This window comes from Botrytis porri (assembly GCF_014898465.1).
Source record: "Botrytis porri strain MUCL 3234 chromosome Unknown BPOR_024, whole genome shotgun sequence".
In the NCBI taxonomy this organism is placed as follows: domain Eukaryota; kingdom Fungi; phylum Ascomycota; class Leotiomycetes; order Helotiales; family Sclerotiniaceae; genus Botrytis; species Botrytis porri.
This window is the reverse complement of record NW_024066098.1, coordinates 176,678-195,821: the sequence shown is the minus strand read 5'-3', so window position 1 is coordinate 195,821 and position 19,144 is coordinate 176,678. Positions and strand designations below refer to the sequence as shown.

The 19,144-nt window shown below is 42.8% G+C and overlaps 6 protein-coding genes across 6 annotated transcripts; 2 read left to right on the top strand and 4 right to left on the bottom strand.

The window, feature by feature from the left end:
- Positions 1 to 1,198: 1,198 nt before the first annotated feature.
- On the bottom strand, positions 1,199 to 6,444 carry EAF01_011749 (uncharacterized protein). Its single transcript, XM_038920007.1, has 6 exons — positions 5,641 to 6,444; positions 5,398 to 5,581; positions 4,573 to 5,341; positions 3,004 to 4,518; positions 2,709 to 2,951; positions 1,199 to 2,655 (listed from the first exon to the last, which is right to left on the bottom strand). Exons 1-6 carry the CDS (start codon positions 5,701 to 5,703, stop codon positions 1,350 to 1,352), a joined length of 4,080 nt encoding a protein of 1,359 aa, XP_038764537.1. The 5' UTR covers positions 5,704 to 6,444; the 3' UTR covers positions 1,199 to 1,349.
- A 244-nt stretch (positions 6,445 to 6,688) lies between these two features.
- EAF01_011748 (uncharacterized protein) lies at positions 6,689 to 7,493 on the top strand (the record flags this gene model as incomplete). Its single annotated transcript, XM_038920006.1, has 2 exons — positions 6,689 to 6,968; positions 7,096 to 7,493. 2 exons carry the CDS (start codon positions 6,689 to 6,691, stop codon positions 7,491 to 7,493), a joined length of 678 nt encoding a protein of 225 aa, XP_038764536.1.
- A 428-nt stretch (positions 7,494 to 7,921) lies between these two features.
- On the bottom strand, positions 7,922 to 8,862 carry EAF01_011747 (uncharacterized protein; the record flags this gene model as incomplete). Its single annotated transcript, XM_038920005.1, has 3 exons — positions 7,922 to 7,979; positions 8,033 to 8,626; positions 8,708 to 8,862. The coding sequence occupies 3 exons, from the start codon at positions 8,860 to 8,862 to the stop codon at positions 7,922 to 7,924; spliced, it is 807 nt and encodes a 268-aa protein (XP_038764535.1).
- Positions 8,863 to 8,984: 122 nt separating this feature from the next.
- EAF01_011746 (uncharacterized protein) lies at positions 8,985 to 9,207 on the bottom strand (the record flags this gene model as incomplete). The annotated part of the gene is made up of 2 exons (XM_038920004.1): positions 8,985 to 9,129; positions 9,173 to 9,207. The coding sequence occupies 2 exons, from the start codon at positions 9,205 to 9,207 to the stop codon at positions 8,985 to 8,987; spliced, it is 180 nt and encodes a 59-aa protein (XP_038764534.1).
- A 5,699-nt stretch (positions 9,208 to 14,906) lies between these two features.
- On the top strand, positions 14,907 to 16,020 carry EAF01_011745 (uncharacterized protein; the record flags this gene model as incomplete). The annotated part of the gene is made up of 4 exons (XM_038920003.1): positions 14,907 to 15,090; positions 15,172 to 15,623; positions 15,725 to 15,782; positions 15,896 to 16,020. The coding sequence occupies 4 exons, from the start codon at positions 14,907 to 14,909 to the stop codon at positions 16,018 to 16,020; spliced, it is 819 nt and encodes a 272-aa protein (XP_038764533.1).
- Positions 16,021 to 18,106: 2,086 nt separating this feature from the next.
- Positions 18,107 to 19,039, bottom strand: EAF01_011744 (uncharacterized protein; the record flags this gene model as incomplete). The annotated part of the gene is made up of 1 exon (XM_038920002.1): positions 18,107 to 19,039. The coding sequence occupies one exon, from the start codon at positions 19,037 to 19,039 to the stop codon at positions 18,107 to 18,109; it is 933 nt and encodes a 310-aa protein (XP_038764532.1).
- Positions 19,040 to 19,144: the final 105 nt, after the last annotated feature.

Sequence of the window (19,144 nt, the reverse complement as noted above, 5' to 3'; positions counted from 1 at the left end):
TGCCGCATCTGGTTCTTCGCTAGATCCTTTATATATGATAGTTAGTCAAAGAGAACACAAAGAATTGAAAAGGGCAAGCAAGTTATATCGTGATCCCTTACCACTACCTTTACACTTTTTCATCGAAGTCTCGCTTACCAAAAGAGGGGGGCTACTGTCGAGTAAGATCCAGATTTCTGAAAGGAACTATCAACTTTGAAGAGATGTTCTATAGGGTGTTTCGCCATTGTCTTACTATTACCGACGCCGCCATCTAATGCTTTATTTCATACTACTATATCAATAAGTGGAAGTCATGATAATCTCGATTTTCGAAGATGTTGATTTACAATGATCAGTAGTTATGCTTCGCTGATTGTATAATCACAAATTGAAGGAGGTTTATTAATGGTAGTGGAGCCGGGTAGCTTTATTAAGGTAGGATTTGTGATGAGATAAATATACAGGTTACGTTTGATACAATCGGTAAACTCTTCGAAGATGTGAGTACAATCATATGATTAGATTGTAAGATATATGTCTGTAGGAAAGACATTCTATAACTTCTACAAACGCCAAATTCGGCGCACGGGCAATTTATCCCACGGGGAAGATAGGGAAATGAGCTTTTGATATGTAACAGCAACCAGCGGCAGAACTGATATTGTTCGTAGGTCATCTCATATTGATAGCAAAAGCAATGCTAGAATTGACATTACGTCCGCAAGCATTCACTCAACAGGAACCCAGAGGTTTTGATATTCTCCTAAAAGCAACTTCCCAGAAAAGAGGTCAAAGCGCCCCTCGGTGTCTCAACAAAAATTCAACACCATGATTTCTGCCGTGCAAACCACCTGCAAACAATCACCCACCACCACAACTTCAAAAACTAACAACAAAATCAATGGAACGATCAGATGGTTCCATTCAACGGGCAAAAAGAGTATTGCGTTCGCCGGGAATCGAACCCGGGGCCCATCGAAGTTGATCCGATCTTATTTTTCGAGAGAAGAGAAGATTGATGGCAACGATGGATTTTACCACTAAACCACAAACGCTGACAGCTGATTGCTTATTGTTGCATGGAATTTCATGATCAAATATATTAAATATATTAAATAAAAAGACCCTCTATCATCCAATATTAGATGCACAGATTTTATCCGGTGGGGGTTGTGGATATGATATGTTGTATGCAAGGAGATAGTGGGGGCACATCTCAGATTCGTATGTGGAGTAGCACTAATGTTTTTGTCTCATCTAAAACAAATAGATACACAGGCTGTAGACGTGGATAATTAGACTTAACATGATCAATATGATCAACCAGTCATTTTAACAGATTTAGAGAGACATTCCGCCTAGATTCGTCACTGCAAGTTCCAACCTCTAATTGCCCTCTTCTCCTTGAACCATTCTTGCACATACTCTAATCCCGTATGTGGTCCATATGGATCATTCTCCCATTGTGGAACAGGAGCTTTTAATCCCGTCTCCTCCTGGCATCGTTCTCTCAATTCCTCTAGAGTACCACCTCTGTTGTAAACTACCCCTTCTCCTCCATTCGTTTTCTTCATCTTTTCTCTTAGAATTTCCGTTTCCTCGTTATTGACCGAGAAATCATCCTCATTGATTACCACTCCGTAATTTCTTTTAGCCCCATCAATTGTAACCAACTTCCTCTCCACCTCCAACGCAACTTTCTCAGCCGGTCTCGTGAATGGATCACCCAGTCCTCCACCTCCCCAAGTAACCCATTCTAACAAATCTCCGGGAACCACCTTGACATGATCACATTTACTTTGCAACATTTTTTCCTCGCCATTCACTGAACGCAGTTTCTTCCAAGATCTCATACCTGGTTGTCCTCCACTGATTCCCCACGGTTTCGTGAACCATCTATCATCATGAAGACTAAATTCACCTTTTGCCAAAAATCGGTACAAAGTTCTTTGTGCATTACCACCACGATGAAACCCTGCACCTCCAGTATCGGCAAGTGATTCATTGGCTTCGATTCGCAATGGAAAGTTAAGCTCAATAGCCTCAGCGGGCACAGATTTGATGGCTGGAAACAAGCAATGACAATCTGGACCATCACCAATAGGACGAGCTGGAACACCCCCAAAGCCAATTTGGTAGAGCTGATACCATTCACCATTAGTTTTGAATCCGGAGTAGAAGAAATGTGGAGAATCTGAAAATCCAGCTGCAGCACTATATTGGGGAGACCGCTGACCCATGAGAGCTTGTACGATATCCATTGTGCGTCCTAGAAGATGAGTGCGACAGCTGACAGGGGCTGGGCGTACGGGACGAAGTATAGTCCCTTCAGGTATTATAACTTCAAGCATGTCATGAAATCCATCATTGACGACGCAAAAGGGATCAAATACTGCAAGTAAGTAGTACCCGACAAACATTTTAAACATAGTAACGGAGAGATAGAAATTAATAGCTGTTTCAGCTTGTGGAGAAGTACCATTGAAGTCAAAGACCAGTTTTCCGTTTGTCTTTTTCATTGAACAAGTGATTGCATAAGGTCCAACGCCTTGACCATCATCGTCTATAAAATCAGTGAATGTGCTTTCCTCGTCACCGAGCTGAGTTTCGATGAGTTTCTTGATGCCTGAACGATTTCGTGCGAGAAGTTCGTCGCAAGAGGCACTATATACACTAGACACAGAAATCAGTTATACTGTCCTAAATTTGTGAGTGACATGACTTACTTGGGACCAAATCTTTCGTTCAGCTCGCAGACTCTGGTAGCTGCCGTTCTACAAGCAGCTACAAGGGCTGTTAAATCGCTACGAAACCAATCCGGTTGACGAGAATTTCGACAAAATACTTCGACCATCGCTGCATTATATACACCTCGAGAATAAAGTTTTACGGTGGGTATCTGAATCCCATCTTCGAAGACAGAAGTGGAGTTAATAGACATACTTCCTGGCACCGTGCCCCCAACATCACTGTTCATCATCAATTAGTTCCTGGTACTTGGGAAATCGAGAAACAACATACGTCATATGTCCAAAGTTTGCTGCCCAGCCCACGAGATCCCCTTTGTGATGGATTGGGAGAAGTACAACCACATCATTGAGATGGCTTATAGCACCACTAGTTTCATAAACATCATTTGTGACGAAAACATCACCCTCCTCAATAGTTCCTTTCCATGACTGCAGGAACTGGGTAATAAAGCTACCAAATTGTCCGACTAACATCTGTCCCTTTTTATTCGTGATGACATTAAATTCATCTTGTTGATCTCGAATAGCAGGTGACATACTACACCTTAGCATAAAGGTATCCATCTCATTTCTTATTGACTGCAATGAAGAGGAGATCAAAGTTGGAATCAACGGTGACACTTGAACAAGATCTTGAGCGCTTTCCCAACTATGGTGGGCAATATCAGACGTTAACTTTGTATCCTCGTTTGGGAAAATGAGGATATTCCCATACGGATCAATTTCGCCATGGAAGCCTGGAAGTACGAGAGTATTGGAATCCATTTCTGATACCACACAAGGTCCTTGAACCTGATATCCAACTTTCGTGATCTTGGATCTGTCCCAAAATATCGCCTCCATTGTTTCACCGTCGGTACTAATCGTTTTCCGACTAATAATAGCATCATGCGGAGGTTTGTAAATTCTGTCAAGAGGAGCGATCTCGATAGGATTAAGTTCCACATCCGCAGAATCATCTGTAACAATTGTACCGAGTCGCATCATCTCAAGTTCGAAATCGGGAAGACAGAAGCTATATTGCTGTTCGTGGGCTGCGTGGAATCGTTCTTTAATCGTCTTAATAAAGTTTAATGAATCAAGTCCAAAATCTTCTACAAGAAGTGGGATAGACATTGTCAAAGCCTGGCCTTTGTACCTGAGATATGATTCGTACTCGACTTTAAGAGGGGTCGACTGACTTAGCGCTTTAAGAATTACATCTTGGCACTTTGTTCTTAATTCAGATAGAGCATCAAAGATTTCACTCTGTGTGGCGTCCGTGAGAAGTTTGATGTAAGAAATAGACTGTTCATGGCTCAACTTTGTCGTAGCATCGCCCTGTGCACATAAAACACCCGGAGCGGGTGGAACAATAACTGGCCAAGCTCCGAGTAATTTTCCCACCGCATTCGCATGCAGAGGACCGGCTCCTCCAAATGCAACAAGTGAAAAGTCTTCAGGATTGTAACCTTGTTCAACGGAGACGTTGTGTAAAGCGTTGTACATCTTTTCGTTAACCAGGTTATAGATACCTTGAGCAGTTTCATCTATCGATAATCCCATCTGTTTTGCAACGTTTTCGACCGCAATTCTCGCAGCTGCAATGTCTAGTGGAAAATCACCACCGAGAAGTTTGTCTGGAAGATAGCCGAGGACAACATTTGCGTCAGTTACAGTCGCGTTATTTCCGCCCTTCCCATAACAAGCAGGCCCAGGATCTGCTCCAGACGATTCTGGACCTACGCGCATTGTAGATGTCAATTCAACGTATTGCGCTATTGATCCACCACCTGCACCAACAGTTCTGATAATGGTCAATTAAAAGGCATGGTGGCAAGATGAGCGAAATAAGACTTACTTGACATCCACTGATGGAGCTCTTACTATCAAATTGTCAATAGCAGTCTCTCTTCGAATGGCGGGAGTTCCATCAGAAATAAGTGCACAGTCGGTTGAGGTACCACCCATATCTAATGTTATCAGATTTCGATATTTGGTTTTCTTGGCGACAATATCTGCGACACCTCGGACCCCACCTGCTGGTCCAGACATTAGTATATTGACAGGTAGATCGCCAGCCAAGTCTAATGTAGTAAGACCACCATCACTTTTCAAGATTCGAATAGTCTCGCTATCATCAGCAAGAAGGCTCTGGAGGTTAGCTAGGTACTTCTTGACTACTGGCTTAACGACAGCGTTAGCACTTGCTGTCACAGTGCGCTCGTATTCTCCCATCTCTGATAACACATCACTTGAACAAATTATCTCAACATCAGGACCAAGAACCTCCGTCGAGATCTCTGCCACCTGCTTCTCGTGTGTGTTGTTCTGGTAAGAGTTGAGCAGACTAATTGTGATAGTTTCAAGGTTTCGTTTCTTGAGGCTTGTAAGATCTTTGCGAAGTGAATCCTCATCGATTGGTGCAACAATCCGACCATTGTGGCCTATGGTTCCTTTGCATTGTACGGTATATTCAAGAGGAACTATAAGATCAGGTGGCATGAAATTAATCCAAGCTCCCAGACCACCTGGTATCTGAGATCTCCGTACAGCCAGAATATCTTTATGACCTGCTGTGACAATCAATCCAGCCTTTGCCCCTTTGCCTTCGAGAACAGCATTTGTTCCTGGCATGAGGATTAGAAAATCATTGAAACACCATAGAAAGGTCATAGGTCCTTACCAACAGTAGTACCGTGATGAATGCCGTCGAATTGACCATCCCACTTGTACAAAGCCTTCAATTTCTCTCGCACTTGCGTGATACCATTTTTAACACCGATACATTGATCTTGACCAGTCGATGGTACCTTCGTCCGTATAGTATCGCCCCCAGGTGTAAAGACGCATACGTCGGTGAAAGTTCCCTAAAACCAATTGTCAGCTATGACATGTGCTTGGAGCTGTTGAGGATCGATTCACGTACTCCAACATCAACACCCAATCGATAACCTCTGGTTTCGTCTGGAGTCATGCCTGAGTCTCCCATACTGAGGTGTTGCTCTTCTCTCTTGCGGAGCACCTGAGATGTTTGCCTGGAGAGGAACTTGGTAAAGAACTTCTTTTTATATATTTTTGGTAGATAACCTCAATTTCTGATATCCACTTAAGCGTCATAATCTCGATCGACCTGATATTTTTCCACGCTATACTCCCTCATCACGTTGATGTGCGGGGTAGATAAGCATGGTAAGAAATTCGAGATGCATATCGCCGATAAGAGAAGTGACACTGCCATAAAACCGAGTTAATCGTGCATGGAAAAAATCCCTGCCATGACTTGACCAGCCACTTGCTAGTCAGGAGCTCATACAGCGTGGATAAAGCCGTGGAATGTATACATGGGGATGGTGTTCAGCTGAAGCAATCATGCATATGGGCCACAAAACATTCGCAGATCGAACAATTTGCTATCTTGAACCTCGGCAAACATCTGGGCAAGAGAAACCATAGTGAGATTGCATTGTGAATTAATGATCGGGTATTGCAGAATTCCTGAACTGGAAAGTGCTTTCTGCAACCCTCAAAAGATCGGGAGTGGAGAATCAAACCAATCTTGAACCGAATATTGAACTTTGATGATTGAAACACGACAAATTAGCAGAGAAACGAACAGTTGAAAGGTCTGTTTCCCCGACACGAAGGTTGCAGAACGAAGAAAAACGAAAGGGAGAAACATGCACGAAAGTATGAATTTGATGTTAGAGAACATGTGGATGAGGGAATAGGTTCAATACCACTCACTATGTCATGTAATCTTACTACCGGTACTGTCTTGATCGGCAATCAAGAACTTTCATTTCTGCCGAGACCTAACCTTACCCCTGGAAATGTTGATAAGCTCGATAAGCCTTATCCGCAAGCTTACCAATAGCACTTCTCCACCATTTCGTCACACCACATCACATTTCTCTCTTTAACTTTTCTCTATTAGTCTTCCTTCTCTTTCTTCCACTATACGAACCTCTAACAAAATGGGACTTATCCGCAGTACCTTCACCACCGCCCTTCTCGGAGCCGCAGGTGCCACATCCGGCTGGGCCTTCTGGACGCGCCATTCCAGATTCATCCCCGTCTCCCCCTCGGATCCGATATTTTCAAGCGCAGCCTACATGCGACAAAACCCCAATCGCAATCCTGCCACGCAAGATTTATGTCAAAGAAAGGTACCGCTGAGTAAGATAAAACCGCATTTATTGGAGAAGGAAGGAAAATTGGTTGAGGCTTTTTGTGCGGGAGTTTGGGGTGGTTTGGGTATGTACCTTTCCTTGTATTCTTGAAGAGCTTGCCGCGCGTTGCTCGGCGGTTAAGAAGAGAAAAGAGAGGAGATACGGAAATAGAAGTAGGGTATGATAAAAGCTAATCCAATTTGGGAAAACAGGCTATTCATACCAACGTTCCTACCTTTCTAAAAAATACCAAAACACCACCACCACCTCCCACCAGCTCTGGGAACCTTCGCAACTCCTCTCCTCCACTTACGAAGTCGGAACTCAAATAACCGATCATTTTGAAGTCGTTTCCAAAACCCCCACTTCAATTATCGTCCGCTGCGGAGATTCCCCTTTAGTGACCGGGGTAAGGGATAGCGATGGACTTTTTGAGATGAAGGCTAGTGTTGATAAAAGCGAGGGGGTGGCAGTCTTCGAGCTGAAGAGTGTGTTCTTTAAAGGAGCCGGAAAAAGTACCGAGAAACCTATGCCGGCACATGTGGAGTTTGCGCATAGATTGTACACGAAGCTATGGATGGAAACAGCAGTAAAAAATTGTGTTATGTAAGAAGGGATGTGATGAGGTCAAGCGTAAAATATATCCACACATTGAAATACTTGGGCTCACATGATCAGCCTTGAAAATCAGGATGTTTAGTTGAAAAAAGCAGGACTAAGTAAACTTCATCGCGAGTTGTGGTGGTATCTTCTATCTAAAAGTATGTGTCTGTTGCATGCTGTTCATAATTCCAATCGCTTCGCTATTCAGTACCCATGTTATACTCATTTCATCACAATCTTTCCCTTTGATTTCCTATCAAGATTCAAAATCCGCCTTTTTCTAAACGCCAATTCTTGATCCAAACTTTAAAACTCCGTATTTCCTTTGGTATCCGTTTATCCATCTGTCCTGAGCTCAGCACTTGAGCATGTGTATATCATATTATCAAACATAATTTAACACAATTTAATCGATCGTCATCAACTAGCCATAGCTCAAAATGTCGAGCTCCTTCTGACATCGCCTGGTTGTCCTGGTGTGTATAAAGTTGTTCTGCGCTGTGTTAGTACATCTATAACCTCCCAAGGAAAAAGTGTAGTACTTACGCTCTACTAGCAAACTCCATATCCGAACATTCAGCTGACCTCATAGTCCTCACTTTACTCAAATCCTCTTCTCTTCTATCTCTGATTTCTCGATCTTCAGGTGCCCAAGTAATCCACCTCTCAGCCCAACTGCCCCTCTTCTCCACTTCCTCATTCTCAACACCCCCACCTCTACCCGCCTCAATATCAGTATCGCCTTCCTGGTTTCTCCTTTTTCCCCACCTCCAGCTTTTGCTAATATGTCTAAAGATATACCCCAACGCGGCAAAAACCAACACTGGAGTTCCTAGTGCCACTGCCCAACTCGGTGTTTGGACATTCCCAAGAACAATCCAGAATTGCAGCATGACTCCTAGAATAGCGATGAGAGAACCGACTTGAAGAATTGACCAAAATCCCCAGTAGAGTTGAATTAGATCTTCCCCGTCACAGTATTCGATATTGAAGGCGGCGAACACCTCGAGCACGATACAAATGAGAGCGATTAGGAAACACAGGAAGACTATCGAGAGGTAGTGGATCCGGCGACGACGAATGCGACGGATTTGGCGAGAACTGGAGTCACTTTTCAGGAGTTCGGTTAGGTTGTTTGATCTGGGGTTCGTTAGACTGACAGGTCCAGAAATTTGTGGAGAATGTGGAGAAGAGTGTGAACATATGCTGACTGCTACTTACTTGTGATATTGAATGGATGATATACACATCAAGACAAGAACGAATACAAACAAGGACCAGTATATGATATTAGCTTCGGCCAATGTTAAATGTTGGAAGAATCGAGCATAGTGAGCACAGCGAGCCGGATCTTTGAGTGTGAATTTCCCGGTCATCGTGATGGCGAAATGATAAGGAGATGAGGTGCCGAATATTACAGGACACTACTCAGCAATCTATTGAGCACAAATAAATGGTAGTAATCTAGCTTTGAGGAAAGAAGTGGCCTCGAAAGTATTTACCTCAACGATGGAAAAGTCACTTGTTGGTGTCTATTCGCAGAGGAGGTACAAGTAGATTGACGAGAAAGAAAGAGGAACGCCTCATCCGACTTGGAGGGACGCCTTAACTTATCTTGCGGAACGACTGGGACGTCAAGCTGACTGTAGTGATACAGAATAACTATATCTTCTCGCCCAGACTTACATGGGGATAGAAGGCTTGGTGGTTTCGGTACTCATAATTGTCATTAACCTTATGCTTAGAAATGGAGCCCCAAGTTCAGGAAACAAATAGAAAAATAAGGGGGCAGTGACTAGGTTTCGACAGCTTGGCCTTTGCTATCAAAGTAAGAGATTATGTGTATTTCGGGGAAACCATCATCTGGGGAGCCGCAGATATGGGATCTTGGCGAAGATCTTTCTTAGATGTTGTATGGTATCCGGAGGAATGTCCACCGGGTTGTTGCTGTTGCATGTGTATATCATGATGCTTTTTACTGGCCAAGAGAGGCGAAGTCAAATGCCAAGTGAAAATAAGGTTTTGTCGGAAAATGGTATTGCAGGTTGATTAGTTTCTGTCTCCCTTCGTGGCATTGCTTTTCCAAACGTCATATATGAGACTTTAGTGCTCAATCGTTTGATCCTCGGACGTCTTGAAAGAGTTCTTCTGGTATTGATCGTCGTACTGAGGAAAACTTTGATAAGGATTGATTGCAGAGTATAACAGAAAGCTGAACGCTTTGAATCGCCTACTTCTGACCCATAATCCACTAGGATTTCTAGAGTAAGTGCTGCTTTGCTTACTGCAATGTAAAGTAAGACAATATGGTGTTGCAGGTATCACAACAGTATCTTGGTCAAAGTCTGGACTTTTTCAATTGCACACGGTGACATGAATGTGTACCATCAAGAGAAGGCAAACATGACAAGTATGTTAATATTCTTTATCAATCCATCTGACTGCTGCCCAAAGTGGGTATATTTTTGGTACATCAATGCCGCAGAATCCCAAGACTCCAAGATGCCAAGTTGGGATAATGTGATTTATCTGGGGACAAATTGATCTCATTAGTCTTGGAATTTTGGGATGAAATATCTTTAGATATATCTTTAGATAAGGACTGATTTGCTCACATTCCGTACTCCATTCCATCTTTGCGTTGCGATGATAAGGTACAACGTTGAGATCAGAAAAGACGGTGAGATCTCGGACAGCGACGTATACTTTCCATGAATCGTAGCCTTCTTGGCAGAAACGGGAGGCATCTGGGCTTTAGGAAAGACGGATGATGTGATCACTGGTAACTTTTGAATTTCTCGATTAGGAAGTCATGACCTTGAGTCAATGTTACCAAGATATGGGGTAATCACCAAAATTGTTATCCTATTTATGGCCAAGACAGCATCCGGACCGTCGCAGGTCCGGGAAGGCCGGTGAAGTTATTCGCGACGGTGAGGACAGTCCATTTGAAACTAATTATTATCGAAATTTGGGTTATTGAATTGAAAGAAAGGAATAATTTGGGATGGATGGTTTCTTGGATGGGTATTTTCCGATGCGTAACCTGAAGGTGGGCAATAGACGACGCACTTTCCACATGATCTTGAGAAATGCATGCTCCGCTTCTTTGGTATTGTACAACATCTTGGGAGCTTTACCAAGGTAATTGCCAAATGAACATCAATATTCATGGATTCGGAGATTTTTTTGAGATTTTTGGATACAATAAGAACTTCTTACTGCCCCCAGGCCCCCGTGCCCCAGAACCCCTTGCTGGTATACGTGGGGGCGTGCCAAGGTCGAGCTGAAAACAACACACAAGAGAGCGTGTCGATCGCTAGACGCTGTCTCCAGCCTCGATCGAGCTTCACATATCATGGAATTTGTTTCTCTCGAAGTTGTTCGGAATTCTAAACATAGAGATAGACTCCAAGTCATTTCTGCTTGGGTTGAATTTCCTAAGAAAAGGAAACTTCATTCGTGTGACATCGACATAAACTTTTCAGTCTTGATGAAAATCTGTCTGCAAGTCTGACATGGAGGTGTTTCGTACTGTATATCAGTTTAGGCCTAGTTCATCGAATTCTCCAGATCCATCTGTTTTCAACTTTCTTACTTCGGTAAAGAATGCAGTTCCTCCCACGTCTTCAACATATGGGTCCAAATTTGAGTTTGAATATGAGTATTTCATTTGTTTAATAAGATGAATTCTTGGTACTCCTTCGAGTCTCACAGAAAATCTTATCGAAACTTTAGGCTTCGACACATCACATGAGGCCAATACAAGCCACTTTAAAGTTTGTCGCCAATCCTCAATACATATTCCAGCATTCAAAATATGCAGAATATTTTTGTATTTCGCTATAATACCTACCATAGCTGTGGTTTGCATTTTTTCGAATTCCGTTTGCATAATATTCACGATATTTGATTGGGCGATGGCCTCTAAATGCATGCAAACTCTAAGGAGTTCTGCTTGTCAATCTTGCTTCAAAAATCTGCAGTATAAGGAAGTCCCTGGCAATCGCATATTTTTACCCCGTAAACAGTTGAGGTTGCTCAATATTTGGTGCAAATCCAATGCAATTGGATCCCTCGGGGCTTTTTGTTTGCTGCCGGTGTCCCTCTTCCGTTCCTCATTGGGCAGTTGTGAGTATCTTCATAATACATTACATGGCATCATAACTTGATTTCAAACTATAATTCAAGAGAATATTCAACCGGAAATATCGGAAGAACGATGAGCAGCTATGGGAAACTTTACAGAGGATGGCCCTACCAATATGCACGGGAGAGCAATATCACATATCCAAGATCTTTCATCCCGGTTTATCATTCTTAGGCGCTTTCAACTTGCATATGCTCGTAAAGCCACGGAGTTCTCAAGCTCTTATATCCTCCCTTTGACCAGCTTCTGGGTTTAATCGTGCTCATTTTGACAGCTCTTGCCCCCGTCCCGAGTCTCCGTCGGTTTTGAAAGTTTAAATCATTAAACAGGTCCTGCGATACGGGCAACATCTACCATCTGATCTCTCAGTTATGTAAGAAAAACTCGAGCCTTCGTTGTTGCAATCTAGCCCCTGTCAGTGTGAGGTATAGAGCTAGTTCTCGTTCATATGGACGGTCTTGTATTCATCTCGATTTGTAACACATAACTTTTCTACCACTACCAAGAAGATATTGGCAGCTCATGCCGTACTCAGATTATCAAAACGCCTCGATCTTTGGCAAAATTTTACGATTACCAGGCGCATCTGTTTGTCTTCAGCTCCATGTTCCTCAAGGTTGGATACAAGCTAATTCACTGAATGGACCAGAATTCTAGACGCGGCTCTTGTCATTTTCTATCTGACTGCCTAGGTACTTGTGTCTTCCTCGCATCTGAGATCCCTACATAGGATACTGTTGACAACAAATGTGCAAGGAACCCTAAAAAAGGACTCTAGTGTCGGCGGCTTGTGCATCAAAAGCCACCGTCGCACTTCCATTTATCCAATTCTTGACACTAGTCGGCTGGACACTTTACTTCAATATACCCTCTGACCCCTTGTGATTCCGTATGCCATCGCTTACGGATCTGTGATATCAAGCCTATGCCATCTCGAAATTCCACGCAACTAGCACCTGTGTCTCTGCCCGGGCTCGACGAAATCGCACTCTCGGCTCTCCCATCAAATCATTTTCCTAATACCCCAACTCTTGTATGTTACTTCAGAAGCAACATGGTCTCCACCAGCTATCCTTTCTCTTCAGGCAGATCAGCTACTTCATCTGTTCTACATCAGCAGCCCGAGATGGGCGGGACGTATCGAATAAGAGAAGGATACAAAAGAAATGCTGCAATTCAGGTTCAATCTAGAAATGGAGACGGGGCAATGGGGATTCATAGACATGATGAGGAATCAAGATGGAGAGGTTTGGTGAGGATGATAGAAGAAGCACAGATTTCTCGCCAGCCTTTGTTTGATGTGATGGGATACGGTGGGATCTTGTAGCTTATGGATCTTTGCGACGAATCGAAGTGTTTCGACGAGGACGTTCGATGCGGTGCATGCTTATGTAAGAACTACTTGATAGATATCTTTCCAATCATGGATGATGAAATAGTGTAAGAAACAAAAATAAAGCACGATTTTGGCTGAGAGGCAAGGGAAAGACGAGATTGTTGAGTTTTGCAACTGTTCAAGTGGCTTCTTGTTGTCGTAATGTCATTCAACAGATATTGAATACTTACCCAATATTGACTGAATATTGGTGTTCATAGGCAGCAAAAATGATATTAAATATACAGAAGTTTTTACCAGTTCGTACGAAGTAGTCCTACCTAGGTTTGTCGAAGACTAAAGTAAAACCCTCCCTTCCCCATTCCTTCCCCATCCTGAACGCATCGGCCAAAATTAAAGCGAACTCCGACCGTCGCCATAACCACACGTGAAAAAACATCATCGCCCCTGTAACCCACTAGCGTCAAATTTCAGCAAGTAGACCATCGAATATAAGAAAACGACTTCCTCTCGTTAACCTTTCTCTTCCTTCTTCGATAATCGTTTATACGCTTCGCTAAATGTTCTCGAATTTGATCCGAAGAGTTTGTGGTTTTCTCTGGTTTTTGGGTCACTTTTCTGGAGAGAGAGAGAGAAGAGAATGAAGATGAAAGAGCATGATCCACCACTTCTACATATGATTGGTCCAAGTGGTAACCAATCAAAAGAATCACGAAGTATCGGCCTTGAGTTCGAGGTTTTGAATAGAAAATTCCGAGGTTGGTGAAAGGGATGTGGGTAGATGTGGATGAAGATGAAGGTTGAGGAGGGGGTTACAGCAGAATTGCAGGTATTCCGTAGTTCGGACTTCATCCTCTGTTCATAATTGGATCCTTGATCGACGAGGATGAGATGCATTTTCTATTACGAATTTGTATTGATCTGTAAATGTACTCGATTGAATCTGTTATTCTTTTGAGTTGATTATATCATAGCGTCGGTTCGTTCATCCAGCTCTGTCGTCTTTGGCCATTACTACATCATTACGATGTATGTAGATGATCAGTTTCATTCACGATGATGTCGATGTGTTTCTAATACACCAATTACTTTCTTCTATTATTCATTCATACTTGTCTCGTCGTATCTTTGTGGTATCGGATTTGCATTGTGTAACTTTTGGTGAGGGTGTTTATCTTTTCCAATTAATATGTGACCAATAGATAAACAATCTAGTGGATCCACAGCCTTCTTGGAAACCCCCGCTTAGACTCAACCCTTCACCAATAAGGATCCAGATTATCGAAAATCTAATCAGGCGGTGATAGCCAACGAACACGAGAATGTCGAACCGCATGATTGCATACTCGGCTTAGGAAGGTTGTGAGGGGGTTTCGGGTACGAAAGTTGTTATTATCTCAATTGGACGAATCAGCAAATCGATATCAGACACACGATCCAGAGAATGGTCCATAAAGGATTGAGAAAGAGAAGGAAGCGGTCACGAACTTTATCACCATGTGTGGGGTCAAACGCGCGTGCGCCGCGCCAACGATTGAGGATGTTGGAGATGAAAGGTTTCATACCAACATGAAATAAAGGGGAATTGGAACAAAATCACTGCAAAAAGGAAGGAATCTACCAATTAGATGTTACTTCGGGAAGGATCTGACGACAATTCACCAATGCATATAGAATTCAAGGAAGGTTGGATGATAAGACATATCATCTCATCAGCTTTCGAAACAGTTAATATGGTCAAGTACGGTCAATCCCGATGCCGGCCTAGCTGTCAGGGTTGTCATGTATTTAATCTACGGTCCGCATGATTTTACTAGTTTTCTCAATCTTCCACTCTTCCAATTTTAATCAACTCCGATTTATAAAATTTCTAAGCTTACAACCATCAATTCTTTCACATCTAAATATCTACAATACATCGTGAATCTGCAGAAATGGCATCAAATAGCATGAAAACGACAGCAATCCGTACTTTACGTACAAAATTGACATCAGCAACCAAACCTACATTCTCACCCATCCTCGCCAGTAACCGTGGTATTACAGGCACGACCAGAAAATCAACCTCTCTTGAGTCAACCACTTCCAGTCAACCTAGGACGCTCTTCTTACCTCGAGGTATTTATTTTCCGAGTTCCAGGCGACTCTATTGTGATAATGGGATGTGAAAATGAAACTAACCGGCCTCCTTTTCTGTAGATTTCAATGGCAGTTTTCCCATCTCCTTTTCTAAGCCTGCACCTGCATCTACACCATCTTTCAACTCCCTTATCAACTCCCTCACCACATCTCTCACCACAACATCCTCGCCTCATCTTCCGACTCTCACTCGCCTCCTTCACTCTTATGATTCCTCCACGTTATCCGACTGGCAAAAATATGCCCATGCAAACCCAAATAAACAATACACAAGAAACCTAGTAGCAGAAGTGCCAGGAATATTTAATTTATTGATGTTGGTTTGGACACCGGGAAAGGAAAGTAAAGTGCACGATCATGCTGCCAGTCATTGTTTGATGAAGATCATGAAGGGGGAGCTGAAAGAGACGAGATGGGTTACTCCTGAGGGAGGTGCAAGGACGGCGGAGGAGATGGATATCGAGGGTGTGAGAGAGTATATGGGGGGAAAGGTGGCGTATATGTGTGATGATGTAAGCCGTTCTCTTTCTTTTTCTTCTTTTCCTTTTGCTTTATCGATCCATAGCTTCCTGGACGATGTGATATGAATCACGTGGCTAATGCATGATAATAGCTGGGTCTTCACTCCATCGCCAATCCTAGCGCAACAGAATATGCAATTTCTTTGCACTGTAAGTTCTTCTCTTCTCTCGTTGCCTTTCAACCCACATCACCTCGACATTCCCATCCCTTCCGCCTCCCTCCTTCTAATCCAAATGCAATCCATATCTAACAAGAATCACAGTATACACACCACCAAACGCCGCAATGCACGGTTGTCACATCTTCGATCCATTGACGGGTGTCAAAACTCACGTAGCGCCTGGTGCTTATGATTCCATCGGTGGCATCGTTGATCCAAGTGCTTGAGCTAAGCTTTCAAGAGAAAATGAGAGACATGATATGGTAGCGCTGTGGAGATTGGGGGGATAACTGAGACGAGAGATACCCTTTTGACGAATTTTCTTGTATTTCTTGCCTTTTCGGTCCCGGGCTGGGAGTTTGGGGTCGTGGGGTACTGATTCTTTGATTCGTTTTCCTTTACCTACATAGTAGGTCGCGAAAGAATAGCGTAGCGTGGGAAATTGGAAGTCCCGAAGAAGATATCCGGATTGTAGTGTTACAATGTCATACGAATACAGCGCTGGAGTTTAGTTTAGTTTAGTTTACTTTGCCTGATTGTCACAAGTCGTAGCTTCAATTGCATTATGTATCACTTCACATATCGATTAGTTTTTCTTTTGAAAAATTTAAGGGCGATTTTAATTTATTATTCAATCATCGCCCATTTATTCCTTCGGTTTGCCAGTTTCCGTATAATAATATTCAGTTCTTGCTTTTCTAACCTTCGCTAGAAAGTTATTGAAATGAGTAGTTCCATCACTCAAGCCAATTCCGATTCAATGAGGATCGTAGCCAGTTTTGTCAACTATACGGTGTGAAAACTTAAAGTATCATCGGAGGAGTGGTGTAAATCTTCGGATATACAAGATAGTGAAATAATGGAATCGCCGGAACAAACGCTCGTCGAAGATACGAGATATTTAAAGTTTTCATAAACACCAAGAAACACTGACTAGTAATGCCAGCGCTATCAATGGACCTATAGAGCGCCAAGTTCATCAAATCCGCAACATAACTCACAACTGAACCTGCACACCAGAGCTAGGCGTGGTACTAAAACAGCGGACTACAGATAGTCCACTAGCTCAAGCTAGAAGAAGGATCGACATTTTTAAACATAAGGTATATAAGGATGTACTAAAGATAGTGCTTGTACTAGGAAGTACCAAGGAGCTTGAGATGTGCAACAATTGATTGATGTGCTGAACTAGTACTGGGAGTAGGAGAGCCAAGGACATTCAGATATGCAACAAAGAATGTATGTTAAGGAGTGACTGAAGCTGGGAGTGCCAAGTGTATTGAGATGTGCAACAATTCTGCATCTATGTATGTTGGTATATTCTTATATATAGCAGCCACTGCAGCTCTACGGAGATTTTGGCGGTGGCGAGAGTGTGAAGAATGGCAATGGACTCTTTGGTAGTTTAAAAGATCGTGTTGAAAGCAATAAATATCGCTGATTTATTAATGATGTGAATGTATGCTGACCTCGGAGACAGCAAATGAATGGGGAGTGATACTGAACTATCGCCAAATTATCAGGAGTGTTGAGTGGCTGACCACTCCAGTTATTCTCTGCCCTTTCTTTCCATTGGTTTTGTTTCTGCCTGCTCTGAGACAAAGCGAATTGATGAAGATGAGGGGAATCTGAAAGTCCAGCAATGGAAGTTGAAAGGCGCAGATTACACACCAAATCAGGATGATGCAATGACTCGGAACTTATGAAACAGGTTCGTGAATGCCTTCATAGAAAACGTGTAACGCCTTGATCGGCAGTTTATGTTTTGAGAGTGTACTAAACGTCTGTTTCTCCAAGACTGTGAGATAGTGATCGTTGATACTTGCATAGAAAATGTCTTCATGATAACAACATTCTCCATGGCCTTTGTATCTCGAGTGCTATCGTTATGGACTTATTCTCTTCGGTGACTTTGGATACTTTCGATTGTCTTCATGATGCATATTGTATTGGCTGGTATCTTTCAGCGGAATGGATATTCACATCAAAGTCAAACATCTCCTGAGTCTTGATATTTTAAAGGATTTCAAGAGGGTTGAATTCTTACGCCTCCATGCTATGGCTGCGTCATCGAAGTCTTCGGGACTATGAGATTTCAAATGGATAATGTTCATGAGTGGACTTGCTCAGAGATTCTTTATTTCTGCATATTTGGAACCTAGTCGTATCTCAACCAATTGTTGGGAAATGCCGCCCTAAATTCCGTAAAAATTATGTGCGGGGAAAAGAAATAATAGTAGCGATACGGGTTGATACTGGAGTTTGATTCGATCGTGAGATCAGAAAAGTACTAAAAATAAATAATAATATAGATCACGAGTTCTTCTTCGTCCATTTAAGCACTGCTTCCACAAAACCAGCCGGATTCTCTTCCGCACACCAATGACCCGAGCCAGGAATACGAGCGGACGATGTAGTCTCATACATCTGTTCATTTTGTTGATTCGCAATTGTTACCAAGAAACTCTTTTCCCCCATCAACGACATACTTGGAACCTTACACTTCCCAGCCTTCAGCATACGAAGATTATCTTCAGCATCTTGGTGAAATGCACGATATACATCAAAACCCGCACGCATTCCACCGGGCTGAGCAAACTTACTAGCATAGTGCTCTACATCGGCTGGCGAGAAAGCCGAAGCATTGTAGCATAGGCGATCGTAGAAAGATTTAATGTAAATGTACTCTCGACCAGCAGTGAGAGCTTCAGGTAAATCTGTTTGCCAATGAAAGACAAAATGCCATAGACCTCCCGTGATACCTTCTTTGACAGCGTTATTATAAGCGTCTGTTCCCGGAAGAGGACATTCTCCCCACGCAACAGACGCTGTATCTTTTGGAAATTGAGCTGCATATGCATGAGCAACCATGCCACCGATATCATGGCCAACCACGTGAATTTTATCTTTGATACCAAGATCAGTTTGGATGACTTCGTGGAGATCAGTTGCCATCTGAACCTTCTCGTATCCATTACGAGGATGAGATGATTCGCCTGCTCCGCGGTAATCAGGAGCGACGACCGTGTATCCTGCGTCTGCAAGAGGCGTGATTACATGTCGGAATTGATACGATGTTTCTGGATAGCCATGTATAAGAAGGATGGTACCCTTCGAGGTAATGTTGGAAGGAGGGTGACATAGGATGTAGTGAATAGTGACTTCTGTCGGAGAGGATGGTGTTCCTGAAAGATTTGCACGGTGGGAAGTCCAGCGAGAGCGATCAATTTCTTGGAAATAAGCCATACTGAGATGATTTGAGTGAAATCCTTTGTGATTATTAGGGTTAAAAGTATCGAGGAGATTATTTGAGTGCATCGATGAATGTATCAGTATGGGTCCACCTATATC

Excerpts from the sequence above, each read along its gene's own strand:
- EAF01_011749 (XM_038920007.1), bottom strand. The coding sequence starts at position 5,703 with ATGGGAGACTCAGGCATGACTCCAGACGAAACCAGAGGTTATCGATTG. Across the intron at positions 5,342-5,397 it reads TCATCACGGTACTACTGTTG|GAACAAATGCTGTTCTCGAA; the intron begins GTAAGGACCTAT and ends TCCTCATGCCAG. Across the intron at positions 4,519-4,572 it reads GCTCCATCAGTGGATGTCAA|AACTGTTGGTGCAGGTGGTG; the intron begins GTAAGTCTTATT and ends GACCATTATCAG.